The sequence below is a fragment of the Mustelus asterias genome, chromosome 5, assembly GCF_964213995.1.
Source record: "Mustelus asterias chromosome 5, sMusAst1.hap1.1, whole genome shotgun sequence".
Taxonomy (NCBI): Eukaryota; Metazoa; Chordata; class Chondrichthyes; order Carcharhiniformes; family Triakidae; genus Mustelus; species Mustelus asterias.
The window spans coordinates 63,127,581-63,148,879 of record NC_135805.1 but is presented as its reverse complement, the minus strand read 5'-3'; the positions used below and the strand labels follow the sequence as shown (position 1 = coordinate 63,148,879).

The 21,299-nt window shown below is 45.6% G+C and overlaps 1 protein-coding gene across 1 annotated transcript in view; it reads right to left on the bottom strand.

Annotated features, from left to right (window-relative positions):
- The window catches only part of scara3 (scavenger receptor class A, member 3), a 59,405-nt gene that overhangs the window by 16,709 nt on the left and 21,397 nt on the right, over positions 1 to 21,299 (bottom strand). Inside the window, exons 3-5 of the mRNA XM_078212668.1 lie at positions 14,297 to 14,353; positions 3,660 to 3,809; positions 784 to 882 (exon numbers count right to left, since the gene is read on the bottom strand). Of these exons, the coding sequence (XP_078068794.1) occupies positions 784 to 882; positions 3,660 to 3,809; positions 14,297 to 14,353 (306 nt within the window). The remainder of the gene's footprint in view (positions 1 to 783; positions 883 to 3,659; positions 3,810 to 14,296; positions 14,354 to 21,299) is intronic.

The window sequence follows — 21,299 nt, the reverse complement described above, 5'->3', positions numbered from 1 at the left end:
ATTGAAGTTGCCATCCCAGCAAGGATTAAGGTAAAACGATTCTGCCCAATGGTTCAGGTGGATGACCTATACATTTAGAAGTGTAATAGGTTTCAAACAAGTGGAAAGGGATAGGGAGGAAGGGAGGAAGGACCAGTTGGGAAGGTTTGTGATTGGGTGGAAGACAGGAGAGATTAAATTGCAAAAGTTTTGATGGTGCAAAGCAAAAATAACTGAGTTTAGTTGCTACTTCCTGGTGTTTCAGTTCTCCCGCACCATTCAGTTGGCATTTTGATTGCAGATAATCATTTCTTGAAAATCACCAATCCTAGTTAAGCTGAAGAGTTAATATGTGACATTGCGGCAGCCATCAGATTGCTCCTAGCCTCCTGACTACAACTTTTCTTCTTGTTATCTTAGTCTGGCACAACGGTAATTCTAATATGACTACAGGTCCTCTTAACCTTGTTGCATCTGCAGCTGTGATTCCTGGCAGATTTGTTGCTCCATATCCCTCTGGGCTTTCATTGCTGATCTGTCAGACCGTGAAACATTCACCAAGCTGACATTCAGCAATGTTTGTAATTTTTCTCGTTTTCCAGTAAGAGAAGGGAAGAGAATGTTATCGGGAGGTATGGTTATTCCGGCATCTGCTCAATAGGTGAAATCATGCTTGGAATTATTTAATTAACTCGACAGTTTTTGTCTTTGTTTTCCCTTGGGACACGTCCAGTGACAACTCCTATGGTGACATGCTGGAAATGAGGAGCAATTCTGCTACACAATATAAACAGCATTACTCACCGAGTTCTTTAATGTTCATCTGAACCGAGCTAATCTTTGTCTCATAAAACGATTGGGCCACATTGATATCTTCAGTTATGGAGTCAACCTTTCTGAATACTGCAATAATGCAAGATTTAGTTACCAGTCAAGCAATCAGACACAAAATGAAAAATTCAATATTTCATTGGTTAATACTGCTTTGTGGGCAATTTTGTTTGCAGCTGAATCATATTAGATCAAACAAAAAGATATTCCAGTCCTCTTGTCCATAGATGAAGGAGCCATGGCTACACCATTCGATTAGGTTCAAAATGGCATGGCGTTATCTGCAGGAAATGGTCTCACTTTCCCCAGGCTGGGCAAGGGAAAAGATCAGAGAATTGTACAGGGTAAAAACCAGAATGAGGTTCCTCTTTTTGGCTTTCATATGGCTCAATAAGTTTTAAACGGACTTGCACATCTCTAGAATAGCTAACTATTTAAAATGGAAACAAGTAACTACCCAAGGATTACAGGGTCAAAGGTAGGGTTCTGAAGACTGTGGAGGAACAGAGAGATCTTGGGGTCCATATCCACAGATCTCTAAAGGTTGCCACTCAAGTGGATAGAGCTGTGAAGAAGGCATATAGTGTGTTAGCTTTTATTAACAGGGGGTTGGAGTTTAAGAGCCGTGGGGTTATGCTGCAACTGTACAGGACCTTGGTGAGACCGCATTTGGAATATTGCGTGCAGTTCTGGTCACCTCACTATAAGAAGGATGTGGAAGCGCTGGAAAGAGTGCAGAGGAGATTTACCAGGATGCTGCCTGGTTTGGAGTGTCGGTCTTATGAGGAAAGGTTGAGGGAGCTGGGGCTGTTCTCTCTGGAGCGGAGGAGATTGAGGGGAGACTTAATAGAGGTTTATAAAATGATGAAGGGGATAGATCGAGTGAACGTTCAAAGACTATTTCCTCGGGTGGATGGAGCTATTACGAGGGGGCATAACTATAGGGTTCATGGTGGGAGATATAGGAAGGATATCAGAGGTAGGTTCTTCACGCAGAGAGTGGTTGGGGTGTGGAATGGACTGCCTGCAGTGATAGTGGAGTCAGACACTTTAGGAACATTTAAGCGGTTATTGGATAGGCACATGGAGCACACCAGGATGGTAGGGAGTGGGATAGCTTGATCTTGGTTTCAGATGAAGGTCGGTACAACATCGTGGGCCGAAGGGCCTGTTCTGTGCTGTACTGTTCTATAAGGACTACAGACATATTTCAAAATTCAAAATGTTACTTAATCGTATATTGATGTTGTATTGTTACGCAACTGGTTAATTATACCAAATGAATGTTAATTTCTTTATAATTGCTCATGGGATGCAAGCATCACTGGCTAGGCCAGCATTTATTTTTCACCCTTAATTGCCCTTGAGGTGGTGGTGACCTGCCTTTTTGAAGGCCTGGGCTAGGGTTTTATGATCCCTGCCCACCTAGCAAGTAATTACGGTCCTGCCAAAGTAAATGGCAATTTAAATGGCCTGCCCTATCTGCTGAGGGAAGACATGTCATAGCAGGGCTGTAGGATTCTGGTCCTGCAGTCCATATGCTGTAGATACATGTATAATGCTGTTAGGGATTTTGATCCAGGAACAGTGAAGGAATGACGATATAGTTCCAAGTCAGGATGATGTGTGACTTGATGGGGAATAAACAGAATATTTGGCTTTCATTTGTCACTGTGAATGGTGTGACTGCAAATTCCACACTTCAGAATCTCAATTTCATACATGTTTTATCCCAAAACTTCTTGCATCGACTTAGAAGCAGCCAAATGCAAGTGTGATGGAAGTTGTACTCTCGGTTCAAGCTATAATGGTTACAGATCAAGCTCAGATTGCCAGTGTAAAGTTTGTCTTTAGCAACTTTAATCTTTCTGGTAAAAATGCTTCATGCTTTAAATGGGAGTTAGAATCATAATTTTCCACTCTGACTTCTCGGTCCATCATTTCCTACATGAATCTGGACTGCTATTGTGACAAAATCTCATTGTCTGATAATTGATCCAATTGCGGATGATATATGAAAACAAAAGAATATAGTGTACAAGAAAAATTATATGGAACTTGTGTCGACCATTTATTAAACCACAACTGGGCTATTGTTTGCAGTTCTGGTCTCCATATTATAAACAGATTGACAGAAATGGAGAAGGTACAAAAAAGAGTTATTGGAATAGTACCAAGACTAAGATATTATACCTCCCAAAAGTCATATGTATCTAGAAAGGAGAAACAGAGGGATAATCTAATAAAATTGTGAAAGAGTTCGATAAGGTAGACAGAGAAGAAGTTTCCACTTGTGGGTAAGATCGTAACAATAAGCTGTAAATAAAAGGCAGTCACTAATAAATTCAATTCAGAATATGATTTTTTTTTAGTAAGAAGTCTCACAACACCAGGTTAAAGTCCAACAGGTTTATTTGGTAGCAAAAGCCACTAACTTTCGGAGTACTGCCCCTTCGTCAGGTAACGAAGGGGCAGCGCTCCGAAAGCTAGTGGCTTTTGCGACCAAATAAACCTATTGGACTTTAACCTGGTGTTGTGAGACTTCTTACTGTGTTTACCCCAGTCCAACGCTGGCATCTCCACATCATTTTTTTTTTACCCAGAGAATAGTTGGAATGTGAAATTTGCTGCCACAGGAAGTAATTGAGGCAACCAGCATAGACACATTCAAGGGGAGGCTATAAGCACATGAAACAAAAATAGGATATATTGATGGAACGAAATGAAGAGGGGTAGGGGACTTTTGTGGAGCATTATTACTGGCATGAACCCCTGGACTGAATATCCAGCTTCTATGCTGTAAATATTTTGTTAACTTCATATCTGATGAAATAACAGAACCATCTTACCTACGGATGCCAGCACAGCAATAGCAATGATGAGACAACTAAAGAATATATACAGCACTTTCACAGCCAGACTCAATGACCACGCAGTTTGGCATCTACAACAGCCAGGCCTTGAAGTCCTCTCTGCTCCATTTGAAAACAAAATGATGTCTGTAAGTTAAGGGAAAAAGATTTCTATGTGTTACTAAAATTCCATAATTGCATTTCTTGTATGCATTTTCATAAAATTTTGTTTAAAATAGTAATTATGCTTGTCTACTGATTAAAACATGAATAACCAATTATACTTTTATTGTAATTTGAAGAATCTTTATTTGAAACGTGGCTTTCCAAACCCTTGTTTTATTGGGGAAGAGGTGCAGAAGCCAAAAATTTCCCAGGAATTGATCACTTACATCCTAGGTTCTAAAAGGGATTTACTGGTTGCAATTTTCCAAAATTCCCTGGATTCTACAATAGTCTCAGTAAGTTGGAAGGTAGCAAATGTAACCATGTATTCAAGAAGGGAGGGAGAGAGAAAACAGTTAACGACAGACTGGGTAACCTGATGGCAGTCACTGGGAACATGCTGCCTTCTCCCCTGATGAAAATGGCGGACGCCATTTTGGCTAAGCCAGAGATTCTCTCGATCTTAACAAACACTCAAGCCGTAACAGGTTAAGTGAATGGCAATAAGGTGACAGATGAAATATAAAATGGGGATGGGTGAGGTTATTCACTTCTGGTAGTGAGAATAGAAAACAGATTTTTTTTGAAGTCATGAAACTTTTATATGTTGATTTTCAGAAATTCTCATTTCAATTGACGTTCCTAAAGATTTGCGTGTACGTGTATTAGAATGCAGATACGGCAATTAATTAGGAATAGAAATGGTATGTTGGCCTTTATTGCAAACTGATTGGAGTACAAGAATAAGAAAGTCTTGTTACAGGGCGGCACGGTAGCACAATGGTTAGCACTGCTGCTTCACAAATCCAGGGACCTGGGTTCGATTCCCGGCTTGGGTCACTGTCTGTGTGGAGTTTGCACATTCTCCTCGTGTCTGCGTGGGTTTCCTCCGGGTGCTCCGGTTTCCTCCCACAGTCCAAAGATGTGCGGGTTAGGTTGATTGGCCAGGTTAAAAATTGCCCCTTAGCATCCTGAGATGCGTAGGTTTGAGGGATTAGCGGGTAAATATGTGGGGGTAGGGCCTGGGTGGGATTGTGGTCGGTGCAGACTCGATGGGCCGAATGGCCTCCTTCTGCACTGTAGGGTTTCTATGAAATTCTAATTGTACAGGGTTTTGACAAGACCACATCTGCAATACTATGCGCAATTTTTGACTCCATACCTAAGGAAGGTTATACTTGTATTGGAAGCTGTACAGGAAAAGTTCTCTAGATTGGTTCCAGGAATGAGAGGGTTGTCCAATGATGAGAGATTGAGTAAATTGGGTTTATGTTCTGGTGGTTAGAAAATTGAGAGGTGATCTCATTGAAACATACAAGATTCTGAAGGGGCTTGAAAGGGTAGACATTGAAAGGTTGTTTCCCCTGACTGGGGAATCTAGAACATAAGGGCACAACTTCAACAAAAAGAGTTACAAGCACTTATGACTGAGATGAGAAGAAATTTCATCCTTACGGAGAGTTGTGAATCTTTGGAATTGCCCATCCCAAAGGATCATGGTTCAAGACTGAGACCAATAGATTTTTGATCTTTATGGGATAAGGGATAAGAGAAGGGATAACAAAGGGATAAGAGAAGAGGACAAAAAAGTAGAATTGAGGTAGATCAACCAGGAACATATTGAATTATGGAGCAGGTTCAAGGGGCCAAATGGTTCATTTCTATTCCTATTTCTTATGTTATTGTGGCAGAAATGTGCATTGAGTTAATGTTCTCTATTGCACTGTTTGAATTTAATAATTCTGTTAGTATATATTGATGTTGGTGGTTCAACTGGCAATTTTGGCTCCATCCATATACATACCTTTGACAGCATGACCTTATCATTCATGCCACGCTCCCGCTGCAGCGAGGTCAGAGAATCTGACGGCCAGCCAAATCTCCGTTCACTGCAGCGGGATGATAAATTCCGCCGGCGTGAACGGTGATAAGATTGCGGCCTTACATTTGTTAAAACTTATCCAAAATTGCAAATAATGTTGAAATGCCATGAACCATCGATCTAAATACAATAGCGAGACCATGGAAAGAATATTGATGTTTACATTATGCACCAACTATTCTTTCTGGAAGTGTGGTGTGCACGGATTTCCAGAAGGCATTTGAAAAGCAGCCACATAATGTGTTACTGCACAAAATATAAGCTCAAGGTATAGAAGGTAACAACTTAGCATGGATAGAGGATTAGTTAGCTAACAGGAAACTGAGAGTATGAATGAATAATTTTCTGGTTGGCAAGGTATACTGAGTGAAGTGCCACACAGGGATCAATGCCAGGGCCTCAACTATATTAATGACTTGGATTGAATGCATGGTTATTAAATTTGCTGATGACACAATGGTAGGTAGGAAAATAAAGTTGCGAAGAGGACATAAGGAGTCTGCAAAGGGATGTGTCTAGGTTAATCAAATAGGCTAAATTTTGGCAGATGTATTATTATGAAGGAAAATGAACTTGTTAGGGTCATTGAATATTTTTAAGGCTGCATTAGATGGATTCTTGATTGACAAGGGTCTCAAAGGGTGTAGGAGTTAGGAATGAAAGTGAAAGTGAGGCCATGTTCGGATCAGCCATGATCTTATTGAATGGTAGAGCAGATTTGAGGGGCTGAATGGCCTATGACTACTGCTCATTCATAATTGACATTACAATTGCAATGTCTTTTACCTTGCTGTGCTGGGCTTTAACATTGGCGGCACGGTGGCTCAGTGGTTAGCACTGCTGCCTCACAGCGCCAGGAACCCGGGTTCAATTCCGGCCTCGGGTCACTGTCTGTGTGGAGTTTGTACTTTCGCCCCGTGTCTGTGTGGGTTTCCTCTGGTTTCCTCCCACAAGCCAAAGATGTGCGGGTTAGGTTGATTGGCCATGCTAAATTGACCCTAGTGTCAGGGGGATTAGCAGGGGGAATGTGTGAGGTTACGGGAATAGGGCTTGGATGGGATTGTGGTTAGTACAGACTCGATGGGCCAAATGGCCTCCTTCTGCACTGTAGGGATTCTATGATTGGCTTCAAGACCCTAGTGTCAGATGTACCAGATGTAGATCTCGAGCCTTCACGCTGCTCCTAATGCTACAGACTCAATCACAGGGCCGGCAGCCCCAGAGCTCCAGGAGCCCTATTAGAAGTGGTAAGTACTGCTGAGGCAGATTGTTGATCGCAAGAGCACTTTAACCTGGAGGTATCCTTACCGGCCTGTGGAGAAGGGCTGCAGTGAAGGTTCCAAAAGCTAGTAGAGACATCAGGAAGTTGGGGAAACTTCTCAAAAGAATCAGATGCAGCCACGATTACAGCCTTGCATTCTTGCCACTGTTTTGCTGACGCATGGAGCCTTTGGCTCCAAAGACACCCTGACCTGCCGTTGAAAGATCATCTCTAATGAACTGCTGGTGGGAATGTTAGAGTGACAGTGTAAAATTGGCCCTAATTGGGCCTTAACCACTGGAATTAGCTGGCTGCCTTTCAAGGCTACTGGAGAGACTTTAAACTAGAAAGGTTGGGGGGAGGGAATCGAAATGAGGGGACTGAGAGTGAGGAGGTTAGCTCGCAAATAGATAAGGAATGTAGACAGGGTAAGAGGGAGGTTAGACGAGTGATGGAGAAGGGAAGTGCTCAGGCTGAAGGTCTGAGATGTGTCTATTTTAATGCCAGGAGTGTAGTGAATAAAGTGGATGAGCTTAGAGCGTGGATTGCTGCTTCGAATTGTGATGTGGTGGCCATTACGGAGACTTGGATGTCTCAGGGACAGGACTGGGTGCTTCAGGTGCCGGGTTTTAGATGTTTCAGGAAGGACAGGGAGGGAGGCAAGAGAGGGGGGGGAGTGGCACTGTTGATCAGGGATAGTGTCACGGCTGTAGAGAAGGTGGACGCCGTGGAGGGATTGACTACGGAGTCTCTGTGGGTGGAGGTTAGGAACAGGAAGGGGTCGGTAACTTTGCTGGGTGTTTTCTATAGGCCGCCCAATAGTAACAGAGATGTTGAGGAGCAGATGGGGAAACAGATCCTGGAGAGATGTAGGAATAACAGAGTTGTCGTGATGGGAGATTTTAATTTCCCAAACATAGATTGGAATATCCCTAGGGCTAGGGGTTTGGATGGAGAGGAGTTTGTTAGGTGTGTCCAGGAGAGTTTCCTGACACAGTATGTGGATAAGCCTACTAGAGGAGAGGCTGTACTTGATCTGGTGCTGGCTAATGAACCTGGACAGGTGGAGGATCTCTCGGTGGGTGAGCATCTTGGGGAAAGCAATCATAATTCTATCTCCTTCACGATAGCATTGGAAAGAGATAGGATCAGGCAGGCTAGGAAAGTGTTTCTCTGGAGTAAAGGGAAATACAGTGTCATCAGGGAGGAAATTAGACGGGTAAATTGGAAGGAGGCATTCTTGGGGAAAAGTACCGAAGGAAAGTGGAGGATTTTCAAGGAATGTTTGTCTGGAGCTCTGCATGACAACGTTCTGATGAGACAGGGGGGTGTTGGTAGGGTACGGGAACCGTGGTGCACGAAGGTTGTGATGAACCTGGTGAATAAGAAAAGAGAGGCGTACAGAAGGTTCAGAGAGCTAGGAGGTGTTAAGGATTTAGAGGAGTATACGGGATGTAGGAAGGAGCTTAAGAAGGAAATTAGGAGAGCGAGAAGGGGTCATGAGAAGACCTTGGCGGGTAATATTAAGGAGAATCCCAAGGCTTTCTACAAATATGTCAAGAGTAAAAGGATGAGATATGAAGGCATAGGACCCTTAAAAGGTGAAGGGGGAAAAGTTTGTGCGGAACCGTTAGAAATGGCGGAGGTGCTTAATGAATACTTTACCTCGGTATTCACGGTGGAAAGGGATCTGGGTGGTTGTACTGCTGGTTTGCGGTGGACAGAAAGGATCGAGCATGTGGACATAAAGAAAGAGGATGTGTTGGAACTATTGAATGGCATCAAGGTTGGTAAGTCGCTGGGACCGGATGGGATGTACCCCAGGTTACTGTGGGAGGCGAGGGAGGAGATTGCGGAGCCTTTGGCGATGATCTTTGCATCGTCGATGGAGACGGGAGAGGTTCCGGAGGATTGGAGGATTGCAGATGTGGTCCCTATATTCAAGAAAGGGAACAGGGACAGCCCGGGAAATTACCGACCGGTGAGTCTAACCTCAGTGGTTGGTAAGTTGATGGAGAGGATCCTGAGAGACAGGATTTATGATCATCTAGAGAAGTTTAGTATGATCAAAAGTAGTCAGCACGGCTTTGTCAAGGGCAGGTCGTGCCTTACGAGCCTGGTTGAGTTCTTTGAAAATGTGACCAAACACATTGACGAAGGAAGAGCGGTGGATGTGGTCTATATGGACTTCAGCAAGGCGTTCGAAAAGGTCCCCCATGCAAGACTTCTTGAGAAAGTGAGAGGGCATGGGATCCAAGGGGCTGTTGCCTTGTGGATCCAGAACTGGCTTGCCTGCAGAAGGCAGAGAGTGGCTGTGGAGGGGTCTTTCTCTGCATGGAGGTCAGTGACCAGTGGAGTGCCCCGGGGATCTGTTCTGGGACCCTTGCTGTTTGTCATTTTCATAAATGACCTGGATGAGGAAGTGGAGGGATGGGTTGGTAAGTTTGCTGACGACACCAAGGTAGGTGGTGTTGTGGATAGTTTGGAGGGATGTCAGAAGTTGCAGCGAGACATAGATAGAATGCAAGACTGGGCGGAGAAGTGGCAGATGGACTTCAACCCGGATAAGTGTGTAGTGATCCATTTTGGCAGATCCAATGGGATGAAGCAGCAGTATAATATGAAGGGTACCATTCTTAGCAGTGTAGAGGATCAGGAGGACCTTGGGGTCCGGGTCCATAGGACTCTTAAATCGGCCTCGCAGGTGGAGGATGCGGTCAAGAAGGCGTACGGCGTACTAGCCTTCATTAATCAAGGGATTGAGTTTAGGAGTCGGGAGATAATGCTGCAGCTTTATAGGACCCTGGTTAGACCCCACTTGGAGTACTGCGCGCAGTTCTGGTCACCTCATTACAGGAAAGATGTTGAAGCCATTGAAAGGGTGCAGAGGAGATTTACAAGGATGTTGCCTGGATTGGGGGGCATGCCTTATGAGGATAGGTTGAGGGAGCTTGGTCTCTTCTCCCTGGAGAGACGAAGGATGAGAGGTGACCTGATAGAGGTTTACAAGATGTTGAGAGGTCTGGATAGGGTAGACTCTCAGAGGCTATTTCCAAGGGCTGAAATGGTTGCTACGAGAGGACACAGGTTTAAGGTGCTGGGGGGTGGTGGGTGAGTGGAATCGGCTGACGTCGGTGGTGGTGGAGGCAAACTCGTTGGGGTCTTTTAAGAGACTTCTGGATGAGTACATGGGATTTAATGGGATTGAGGGCTATAGATAGGCCTAGAGGTAGGGATATGATCAGCGCAACTTGTGGGCCGAAGGGCCTGTTTGTGCTGTGGCTTTCTATGTTCTATGTTAAGGAGGGAGGTGGCAAGATGCAATGCATCCATCAAGGGAGGGATTTGTAATTAAAGGCACCGTGACAGAGGTTATGAAAGTTCATCAGCAAATACATTTTTGAGGTTGCAACAACTGTAGAAATGGATGGCAACAGATTTGAGCTTTCTAGGAAGGCTCAGACACTTGAAAAAATGCAGTGTTAAAAGAATGGGTCTGAGTGAGCAGCTGTGGGGAAGGGATTATCACCCCGCTCCGCCAGCAGCCCCCCCCCCCACCGCCCACCGCCCACCGCCCCCCCCACCCCCCCCGCCTCCCACCCTCTTCAGTGTAAGTGACTTCCCCTGTGAGTCAGAGGACTTCAAAGGGGCCTTTTGACATCTGCAACTTCTTAGAGAGAAAAACGGGAATCCCTTCTGCAGAGTGGGGTGATGCTGTGATTTGGAAGCCTTCCAACTGTTCAAGGAACATGGTGATTAAATTGGCCAGCCTATTTCAAAGTTTTCACAGTACACAGACAAGAATGAAAATTTTGATCAGATAGTTGCCTGAAATCACCATGCCAAGAGTGATCTTCAGGTTTACCAGGGCCAGACGGGGCAGTCCAGCCACGAGACCCCCATCCTGGGGAAGAGTCCCGAGGACAATGCCTTGCCCCAAATCTGAGCCCCCAATCCCCAGGTGCCTTGGGAACCCCCTCCCCTCTGCATCCTGGCAGCAACAGAGGGACATTTGGGCAGAACACTTATCTCCTTGATCCCCTGCAGAGTACAATGTGCCAGATCAGGGTGTCACTGCCAGGGTGCCAATGCCAGGGTGCCAGGGGGTGGTGCCAGGCTGGACCTGGGAGGAGGGAAGGGGGGTGGTCAGAAGGTCCCTTAATGGAGTCTTTGTCTGGTGCAGGGGGTGGGGGGCGCACGGGTCAGCCTCATGCCGGTGTGATGTGGGGGGAAGCGGAGGGGTGACCCATTCTCCCGGTGGTGGGGACGAGGGTGCTGTGGGGTTGGGAGTTGGTCAGCAGGGAGCGGGTAGGGTCACCTTTTCTGTTGTTGGGGGGAAAGGGGCCTACAATGCGGAGAAGTGTGAGGTAATTCACTTTGGTAGGAATAACAGATGTGTTGAGTATAGGGCTAACGGGAGGACTTTGAATAGTGTGGAGGAGCAGAGGGATCTAGGTGTATGTGTGCATAGATCCCTGAAAGTTGGGAATCAAGTAGATAAGGTTGTTAAGAAGGCATATGGTGTCTTGGCGTTTATTGGTAGGGGGATTGAATTTAGGAGTCGTAGCGTTATGTTGCAACTGTACACAACTCTGGTGCGGCCGCACTTGGAGTACTGTGTGCAGTTCTGGTCCCCACATTACAGGAAGGATGTGGAGGCTTTGGAGAGGGTGCAGAGGAGGTTTACCAGGATGTTGCCTGGTATGGAGGGGAGATCCTATGAGGAGAGGCTGAGGGATTTGGGATTGTTTTCGCTGGAAAGGCGGCGGCTAAGAGGGGATCTTATTGAAACATATAAGATGATTAGAGGTTTAGATAGGGTGGATAGTGATAGCCTTTTTCCTCTGATGGAGAAATCCAGCACGAGGGGGCATGGCTTTAAATTGAGGGGGGGTAGTTATAGAACCGATGTCAGGGGTAGGTTCTTTACCCAGAGGGTGGTGAGGGATTGGAATGCCCTGCCAGCATCAGTAGTAAATGCGCCTAGTTTGGGGGCATTTAAGAGATCCGTAGATAGGTTCATGGACGAAAAGAAATTGGTTTAGGTTGGAGGGTCACAGTTTTTTTTTAACTGGTCGGTGCAACATCGTGGGCCGAAGGGCCTGTTCTGCGCTGTAATGTTCTATGTTCTATGTTCTATCCGAACATTGAGATCGGGCCACTTTTAAAAATTGTACTTCGTTCTCAGAAACGCCGGACTGGCTGTCGTGTTTCCCGCCATGCATAAATTTGCATCGATCAGGTGGGTGAATCCCATCTAACAAGTGATGTTAACGCCATCAGGAAATACTCCGGTTTTCCCACTGGCCTGGGCACTTTGAGCCGATTCGGCTGAATTGTGGCTTATTTAGAAAAGAAAATACTCCGCTTAAAGCTTCTCCTGCTTTGAGGACAGTGCTACAAATCATTTTTGTCAGAAGAAAACACAGCCAGATTAAAAAGAGCAGCTGTTTTCAATCATGTTCAAATGAACCCAGGCATTGAAGTATTCCTGAATACAGTAATTACTTTTCTGCATAAAGCAGCTTAACTTTGTAGTGCTGATGTTAACTTGCAGAATAACACAACCTTGCAATGAAGGTCGATTTTGTTTTTAATGCAACAACCATAGTTTAAATGTTTTCTGCAAGGCAGATGTGTCTGGAAAATAAATTTTTGTAGCTTGGCAAGAACTATGACTTTGACCCGTTTCAGGTGCTGGTGTTTTGTAGACATGCGTTATCTCAGCCAGTTTACTGTTGTTATTGGAACTAAGAACAGACTACCGTAAATTATGTCTTCCATGGTCTCACGAGTCAATAAAAGCTCTTTGAAAACTGTTCTAAAAAACACAGCTTGCATCAGAATTTCATCAAAATAAGGGCTATTTCTATGTTAACCATTTCCCAGTGACGGACATTATTTTCAATGTGAATCGACACATGGGGCTGGATTTTGCTGCAGATTCTGGGACTCTGACATTGGGACCAAATGGGAGTCCCGAACCCACGTGTCCTGGCAGCAAGTCCAGCGGTGCAATCTTCTGGGAGGTTGCCTCGGCACTTGTTGTCCAATTAAGGACAGAGGATGCGCTTCTTTATAGCTCCAAAGGGAGTGGATTTTTAAAATTAATTTATTAATATTGAACCAACATTTATTGCCCATCCCTAATTGCCCATGAACTCAGTGACTTGCTGGGCCATTTCAGAGAAAATTTCTATGGATCTAGATCACATGTAGGCCAAACCACGTAAGGCCAACAGAAGGAACAATTGATTTATGGTCATCTTTAGGCTTTTAATTTCATATTTGTATTGAATTTAAATTTCACCATCTGCCATGGTGGGATTCGAACCCTAGTCCCCAGAACATTGCCCTGGGTATCTGGAGTGCTGGTCCAGTGGCAATACCACTACGTTACTGCCTCCTGCTACTGCTAAGGCAGATCGTGTGCCAGGTTGTCTCAACATGGCGGCAGTTTTACTGAACAACAGAGATGATCAGAGCCACTGGGGCCATCAGGATGGAGTGGGAACCCCTCCACAGGACTGGATGCTGCCTTGATTGCAGTCTTCCATCGCTGTGGTCCCAGATCCACAGCAATGTCGTTGCCCTGCAACTACCTTCTGAACTGGCCTAGCAAGCCACAGAGTTGCAGGTGGCTCAGCATCAACTGCTCAAGGGGATTTAGAGACAGGCAATAAATTCAGATCTCGCCAGCAATCCTTATATCCCAGGAATGATTATGAAAAGAACTGCCTTAAATTACAGTCAATGTAGGGAAGGAGATGTTAGACTAGCCATTGTTAAATCTACAGCTCGCTTTGGGGGGGTGGGTGGGGGGCGCGCATGTGGTGGCATGTCTAAACTTACATTGCTGGTTTGCTGAGAGGAGATATAGGCTTTGGGAATGATGTGAAGGAAGATAATGAATCACAGAGGGATCTGGTACCTGTAAAATCCTGCCCCAGAGCAGCAATGCTCCACTATATTTCTTCTCCTTTGGGCGTTGGGTCGTCCTCTCAGAGTGGCAGAGACTTGTTGCAATTCCCAACACCTCATCAGGCAATCGCCAGTCACCTCGCTGGCATCTACATAGGTGATAACTGCCTGTGCCATGTACCTAAATGATTATTTCTCTGTGGTTTGGTACAGGGTCAATGGTGGGACAAAACAACAGATGGAAGTGAAGCTCGGCTTCACTTCCAGCTCCTTAAACTAGTAAGGTGAAATTCTGAGGCCGGTGATTTAATTCAATCCTATTACTTAAAGAAAACTTAAAATATGGGTGATATAGTACAATTCTGTGAAATAAACAAAAAATTATATTAAAAACTTTTTACAAACCACTTTGTTCACATCTGAAGGAATGCATCTCCTCTTCTTCTCCAGAGAAGTCGTCGTCTAAAATGCAAACATATCTATTTAATTACAGATTTAAAACAAAATACTGCAGACATTGGCAATCTGAAATAAGACTAAGTCCTGGAAATACTCAGCAGATCTGTCAGTGGAGACAGAATATTCAAACGTTTTGCTCCCATTATGGACTTTAGAAATGGAATCAGAAAATGTACATTGGCTACAGTGGAGACAGAAACAGAGCTGACCCGATCTCGTCCATACCAGCCCCGCTGCCAGTGAGAATGGAGAATTTGGCGCTCAGCCAAAGTTCCATTCACCGCAGCGGCACTGGAAAATCCCAGCACTGGGCAAGGTCAGAGGTTTCTGGTGAACGTTTCAGGTCAGTGATCTTTCATCAGAACTCTTGAGTTTTTTGATTTCTGTTTCCATTTCAGCTTTCCGGCATCCACAGGATTTTGTATTTGTAATTAGTATGTAACAGGTTTAAAGCAAGTACTACAACAGGGAAAGGTGGGAGAGGGTGAACAAAAGGGAAGGCCTGTGATGGGAGAAAGACAGGAGACATTAAATGACAACAGGGATAATGGTGCAAGGCAAAAAGGGGATGGTAAAGGGAAAAAGTAAAAGAAAACAAAAGATGTGGCATGGTGGCACAGTGGTTAGAGCACTGCTGCTTCACAGCGCCAGAGACCCAGGTTCAATTATGGCCTTGCATTACTGTATGTGCGGAGTCTGCATGTTCTCCCCGTGTCCGCATGGGTTTCCTCTGGTGCTCCGGTTTCCTCCCACAACCCAAAGATGTGAGGGTTAGGTTGATTGGCCATGCTAAATTGCCCCTTAGTGTCAGGGGGACTAGCAGGGTAAATACGTGGGGTTGCAGGGAGAGGGCCTGTGTGGGATTGTGGTCAGTGCAGGCTCGATGGGCCAAATGCTATAATAGGGGATACTGTGGGATACTATGATTCTTCTGTGATTCTAGACAAGCTGTAATTGGGGAAAGCAAAATCATTACCAGCATCTGAGAGCCACAAATAAAACACACAATAAAACAGGCCAGGTGTAATGATCTGAAATTGACAATTAGGCCAATGTAACTGAGTTGCCAATAAAAGAGCAAATTACTGCAGTTTCTGGAATTCTGAAATATAAACAGGAAATGCTGGAAAAACTCAGCAAGTCTGGTAGTATCTCTGGAGAGAGAAACAGAGTTAATGGGCGGGATTCTCCAGCCGCATTCCAAGATTGAAATTCCCGTCCCAGCTCAACGGACCTTTAAATGGTCCATCGAATTTTCTGTCTCACCCGCTGCGATTCTCGCGGTGGGCAAGACAGGAGAATTCCGAGATTTTGAGCAAGCGACAGTGAAGGAATGGTGACATCATTCCAAAATCAGGATGGTGAGTGTTTAGAGGGGAACGTGCAGGTGGTGGTATTCCCACGTGTCTGCTGCCCTTATCCTTTTTGATGGTAGCAGTCATGGATTTGGAAGGGGCTGTTCGAGGAGTCTTGGTGAATTCTTGCATTGCAACGTCCAAATGTACACACTGCTGCCACTGTGCATTGGCGGGAGTGAATTTTTGTGGATGGGGTGCCAATCAAGCGGGCTGTTTTGTGCTGGATAGTGTCAAGCTTCTTGAGTGTTGTTGGAACTGCATTAATCCAGGCAAGTGGAGAGCATTCCATCACACTCCTGACTTGTGCCTTGTTGATGGTGGACAGGCTCTGGGGAGTGAGGAGATGAATTACGTGCCACAGGATTCCTAGGGAGGGATTTTCTGGTCTCGCTCGCCCTGAGGCCAAAAACTCCAGCCCGCAGTCAACGGTCCTTTGCATGGTCCGTGTCCCGCCCGCTATGATTCCTGTGGTGGGCGGGACAGGAAAATTCCACCCCTAGTCTCTGACCTGTTCTTATAGCCACAGTGGCAGATGGCTAGTCCTGTTCAGTTTCTGGTCAGTGGTAATCCCCAGGTTTAAATGGTGGGGGATTCAGTCATGATAATCTCATTGAGTGTCAAGATATGTTTGGTGGTGGTATCACATTGGATGTGGCAGAAATGTTGAGTATGATCCGCTGAATGTGGATCATAGTGGAGTAAAGGAGAGGCACGAGGGCCATTGTGTTATGGTTTTGGGAGAGTGGGAAAGGAATGAGAACAGGAGTGCTTGAAGTAGAATGGGTCATGGTCAAGGGATCTATATGCCCCAGGGTGTGGGAGAATCTTTGATTGAGAAAATGGGAAATCCTATCAGAAGTGCTAAAATGGAAGGTGTCACCATATGAACAAATGTAACTGAGAAACTTTGGGAATGAAATCGAGTCCTTAAAGGAAGTGGGGTGTGAGGAAGTGTAGTTCAGACAGTTGTGGGAGTCAGTGAGCTTATAGTCGAATGTGGTTGATAGCCTATTGTCAGAAGTGGAGTCAATGAAATCAAATAAGGGCAGGGAAGGAAAGAGCCTGAGCTGAACCATGTGCAGGTTAGAGAAAGGTGAAAATCTAAAGCAAAGTTAATGAAATTTTCCAATTCAGAACAAGTATAGGAAATGCTCATTGAGGTACCGAAGAAAGAGGTGAGGGAAGGGACCTGAGTAGGACTGGAACAAAGAATTTTCCACTTTCCTTACAAAAGGCAGGTATAGTGAGGGCCCATACAGGTTGCAGAGCAACACCTTTTATTTGGAGGAAGTAAATGGAGTTGAAGGAGAAGTTTGTTCAAAGTGAGAACATGTTCAGCCAAGTGGTGGAGGATGGAGGTGAATGGAGAGTGGTTGGGCTTCTGGAGGGAACAGAAGTCTGACCTTAAAATAATTAACTCTGCTCTGAGTGTTAAATTGTAGCCAGCCATCCACATCATGACTGTGCATCCACCAACGTTTAGCTGGGGGTGCGTGCATCGCATGGCATCCCATAAAATCCAGCTCCTAGTGTCTAGGTGCAGAATACAACTGTCTATCACTGGAGTAGCTGAGCCCAGTGCCCAGGGCCTTTTGGTTGCTTTCCTAAAACAGCAATTTGACAATCTCCAGCCTGATCTCTCCCCGGCATCTTTCTAAAGAAGAAAAGGGATGTACTTATACATAAGGACAGCCACATGTCCTTTTGTGATTATCGAAATCATAGAGAGGTTGGGATGTATCAAAATGGGAGACTTGCTGACAAAAAAACAGGAAATTAGGATGGAGGGGCCCGGAACCCCGACTTCTAATCTAAATGACTGTTCCTTGCTTGCACCTATTGTTGGAGCAGACAGTTCAATCTTCCTCATGCAACAGACAGAATTGGACCATGTTAATATACATGGAGGTATTAGAGTAGAAATTTCTGTACTAAACCATAACATTAATTTTTCACACATTAATTTCTGCTTCCCTGCATGAGTCTGGTATGCAGCATAATAATGAAGATTCTGTATGCAATGCTTCAAACTGATGATAATCAACATTTACAAATCTTGAGTGCAACTCCCTGCCTCACAGTTTGCATAGTGTGTGGCTGGAAACAGCTTTGTTTCACTGGTGGCTGAGCATCATGTCAGAATGATGTGATAACATTTTGTTTCCATTCAGGAAATCACCAGATTTAATGGGCTACCAGTATCATTTATTAGGGGAGGAGCAAGAAGCTAAGCAGAAGATAATGCGTTTCCGCATGCAGATTTTGGATACCCACTGGCATTCATATCCAAAGATGTGGAGTGCTTACCCCAGTTGGACTGGGGTAAGCACAGTAAGAAGTCTCACAATACCAGGTTAAAGTCCAACAGGTTTATTTGGCAGCACAAGCCACTAACTTTCAGAGCGCTGCCCCTTCATCAGGTGGTAGGAGTTGTGTTCACAAACAGGGCATATATAAACACAAACTCAATTTACAAGATAATGGTTGGAATGTGAGTCTTTACAGGTAATCAAGTCTTAAAGGTACAGACAATGTGAGTGGAGAGAGGGTTAAGCACAGGTTAAAGAGATGTGTATTGTCTCCAGCCAGGACAGTCAGTGAGATTTTGCAAGCCCAGGAAAGTCGTGAGGGTTACAGATAGTGTGACATGAACCCAAGATCCCGGTTGAGGCCGTCCTCATGTGTGCGGAACTTGGCTGTCAGCCTCTGCTCAGCGATTCTGCGTTGTCATGTGCCGTGAAGGCTGCCTTGGAGAACGCTTACCTGAAGATCAGAGGCTGAATGCCCGTGAAGTGTTCCTCAACAGGAAGAGAACACTCCTGCCTGGTGATTGTCGAGCGGTGTTCATTCATCCATTGTCATAGCGTCTGCATGGTCTCCCCAATGTACCATGCCTCGGGACATCCTTTTCTGCAGCCAATGAGACAGCCAATGAACCAGAACAGCCAACAGAGAGATCCGCGGTGCAGCAACCGAAGAGGAAAGAGTCAAACTGGACTCCTCCGGATGGCCGCTGCCCTTGACTCGACATGTATGCCCAAGCCGTCAGGAGGTGCATCAATGCCAGATTCATCAGCTGCACTCACAAGACAGCCCCGATCATCACCCAAGCACAACGCGACGCCATCCGCGCTCTCAAGACCAAACCGCAGCACTGTCATCAAACCAGCAGACAAAGGAGGGGCCACCGTCATACTGAACAGAACGGATTACTGCAAAGAAGTGTACCGATAACTGAACAACAAGGAACATTACAGACAGTTACCTGCAGATCTGACCAAAGAACACACCCGTCAACTCAACAGACTGATCAAGACCTTTGATCTGGACCTTCAGAGCACCCTCCGTGCTCTCATCCCACGTATTCCCCGCGTTGGAGATCTCTACTGCCTCCCGAAGATACACAAGGCCAACACACCCGGCCATCCCATCGTATCAGGCAATGGGACCCTGTGCGAGAACCTCTCTGGCTACGTCGAGGGCATCCTGAAACCCATTATACAAAGAACCCCCAGCTTTTGTCGCGACACTACGGACTTCCTACAGAAGCTCAGCAGTTGAACCAGGAGCACTCCTCGTCACAATGGATATCTCGGCACTCTACACAAGCATCCACCACGATGATAGCATTGTTGCAACTGCCTCAGTGCTCAACGCCAACAACTGCCAATCTCCAGATGCAATTTTACAACTCATCCGCTTCATCCTAGACCACAACATCTTCACCTTCAACAACCAGTTCTTCATCCAGAAACACGGAACAGCCATGGGGACCAAATTTGCACCTCAATCTGCCAACATCTTCATGCACAGGTTCGAACAAGACCTCTTCACTGCACAGGACCTTCAACTGATGCTATACACTATACACATCGATGACATTTTCTTCCTTTGGACTCATGGAAAACAATCACTGAAACAACTATATGATGACATCAACAAGTTCCATCCCACCATCAGACTACTCTCCAGAATCGGTTGCATTCTTGGACACACGCATCTCCATCAAGGACGGTCACCTCAGCACTTCACTGTACCGCAAGCCCACAGATAACCTCACGATGCTCCACTTCTCCAGCTTCCACCCTAAACACGTTAAAGAAGCCATCCTCTACGGACAAGCCCTCCATGTCCACAGGATCTGCTCATGTGACGAGGATCGCAACAGACACCTCCAGACGCTGAAAGATGCCCTCATAAGTATAAGATATGGCGCTCGACTCATCGATCGACAGTTCCGACGTGCCACAGGGAAAACCTGCACTGACCTCCTCACAAGACAAACACGGGACATGGCAGACAGAGTACCCTTCGTTGTCCAGTACTTCCCCAGAACGGAAAAGCTACGACATCTTCTCCAGAGCCTTCAACATGTCATCGATGAAGACGAACAGCTCGCCAAGGCCATCCCCACACCCCCACTTCTTGCCTTCAAACAACTGCACAACCTCAAACAGACAATGGTCCACAGCAAACTACCCAGCCTTCAGGAGAACAGTGACTATGACACCACACAACCCTGCCACAGCAACCTCTGCAAGACGTGCTGGATCATCGACACGGATGGCATCATCTCATGTGAGAACACCATCTACGAGGTATACGGTACATACTCTTGCAACTCGGCCAACGTTGTCTACCTGATACGCTGCAGGAAAGGATGTCCCGAGGCATGGTACACTGGGGAGACCATGCAGAAGCTACGACAATGGATGAATGAACGCCGCTTGTCAATCACCAGGCAGGAGTGTTCTCTTCCAGTTGGGGAGCACTTCAACAGTCACGGGCATTCAGCCTCTGATCTTCGGGTAAGCGTTCTCCAAGGCGGCCTTCACAACACACGACAATGCAGAATCACTGAGCAGAAACTGATAGCCAAGTTCCACATACATGAGGACGGCCTCAACCGGGATCTTGGGTTCATGTCACACTATCTGTAACCCCCAAGACTTGCCTGGGCTTGCAAAATCTCACTAACTGTCCTGACTGGAGACAATACACATCTCTTTAACCTTTGCTGAAGCCTCTCTCCACTCACATTGTGTGTACCTTTAAGACTTGATTACCTGTAAAGACTGCATTCTAACCATTATTTTGTAAATTGAGTTTGTGTCTATATATGCCCTGTTTGTGAAAACAACTCCTACTCACCTGATGAAGGGACAGTGCTCCGAAAGCTAGTGGCTTGTGCTACCAAATAAACCTGTTGGACTTTAACCTGGTGTGGTGAGACTTCTTACTGTACTCATATCCAAAAGCAGAACAAGGCTGTAGAACTCATGCGTTCAGCAGATAATTGGGAATATTTAGGCTGATCAGTTGGGTAAGAACTTCAGAATAGTTGCACTGATGCTGTCTCAGCTGTGGCCTTCCATTAAGCTCACCAAATGCCTCTACTTTCTCAGAAGGCTAAGGAAATTCAGCATGACCACTATGACTCTCACCAATTTTTACAGATGCACCACAGAAAGCATCCTTTCCGGATGTATCACAGCTTGGTATGTCTTGGTTTAACCAAGACTGCAAGAAACTACAAAGGATTGTGAACGTAGCCCAGTCCCTCACGCAAAACAGCCTCCCATCCATTGACT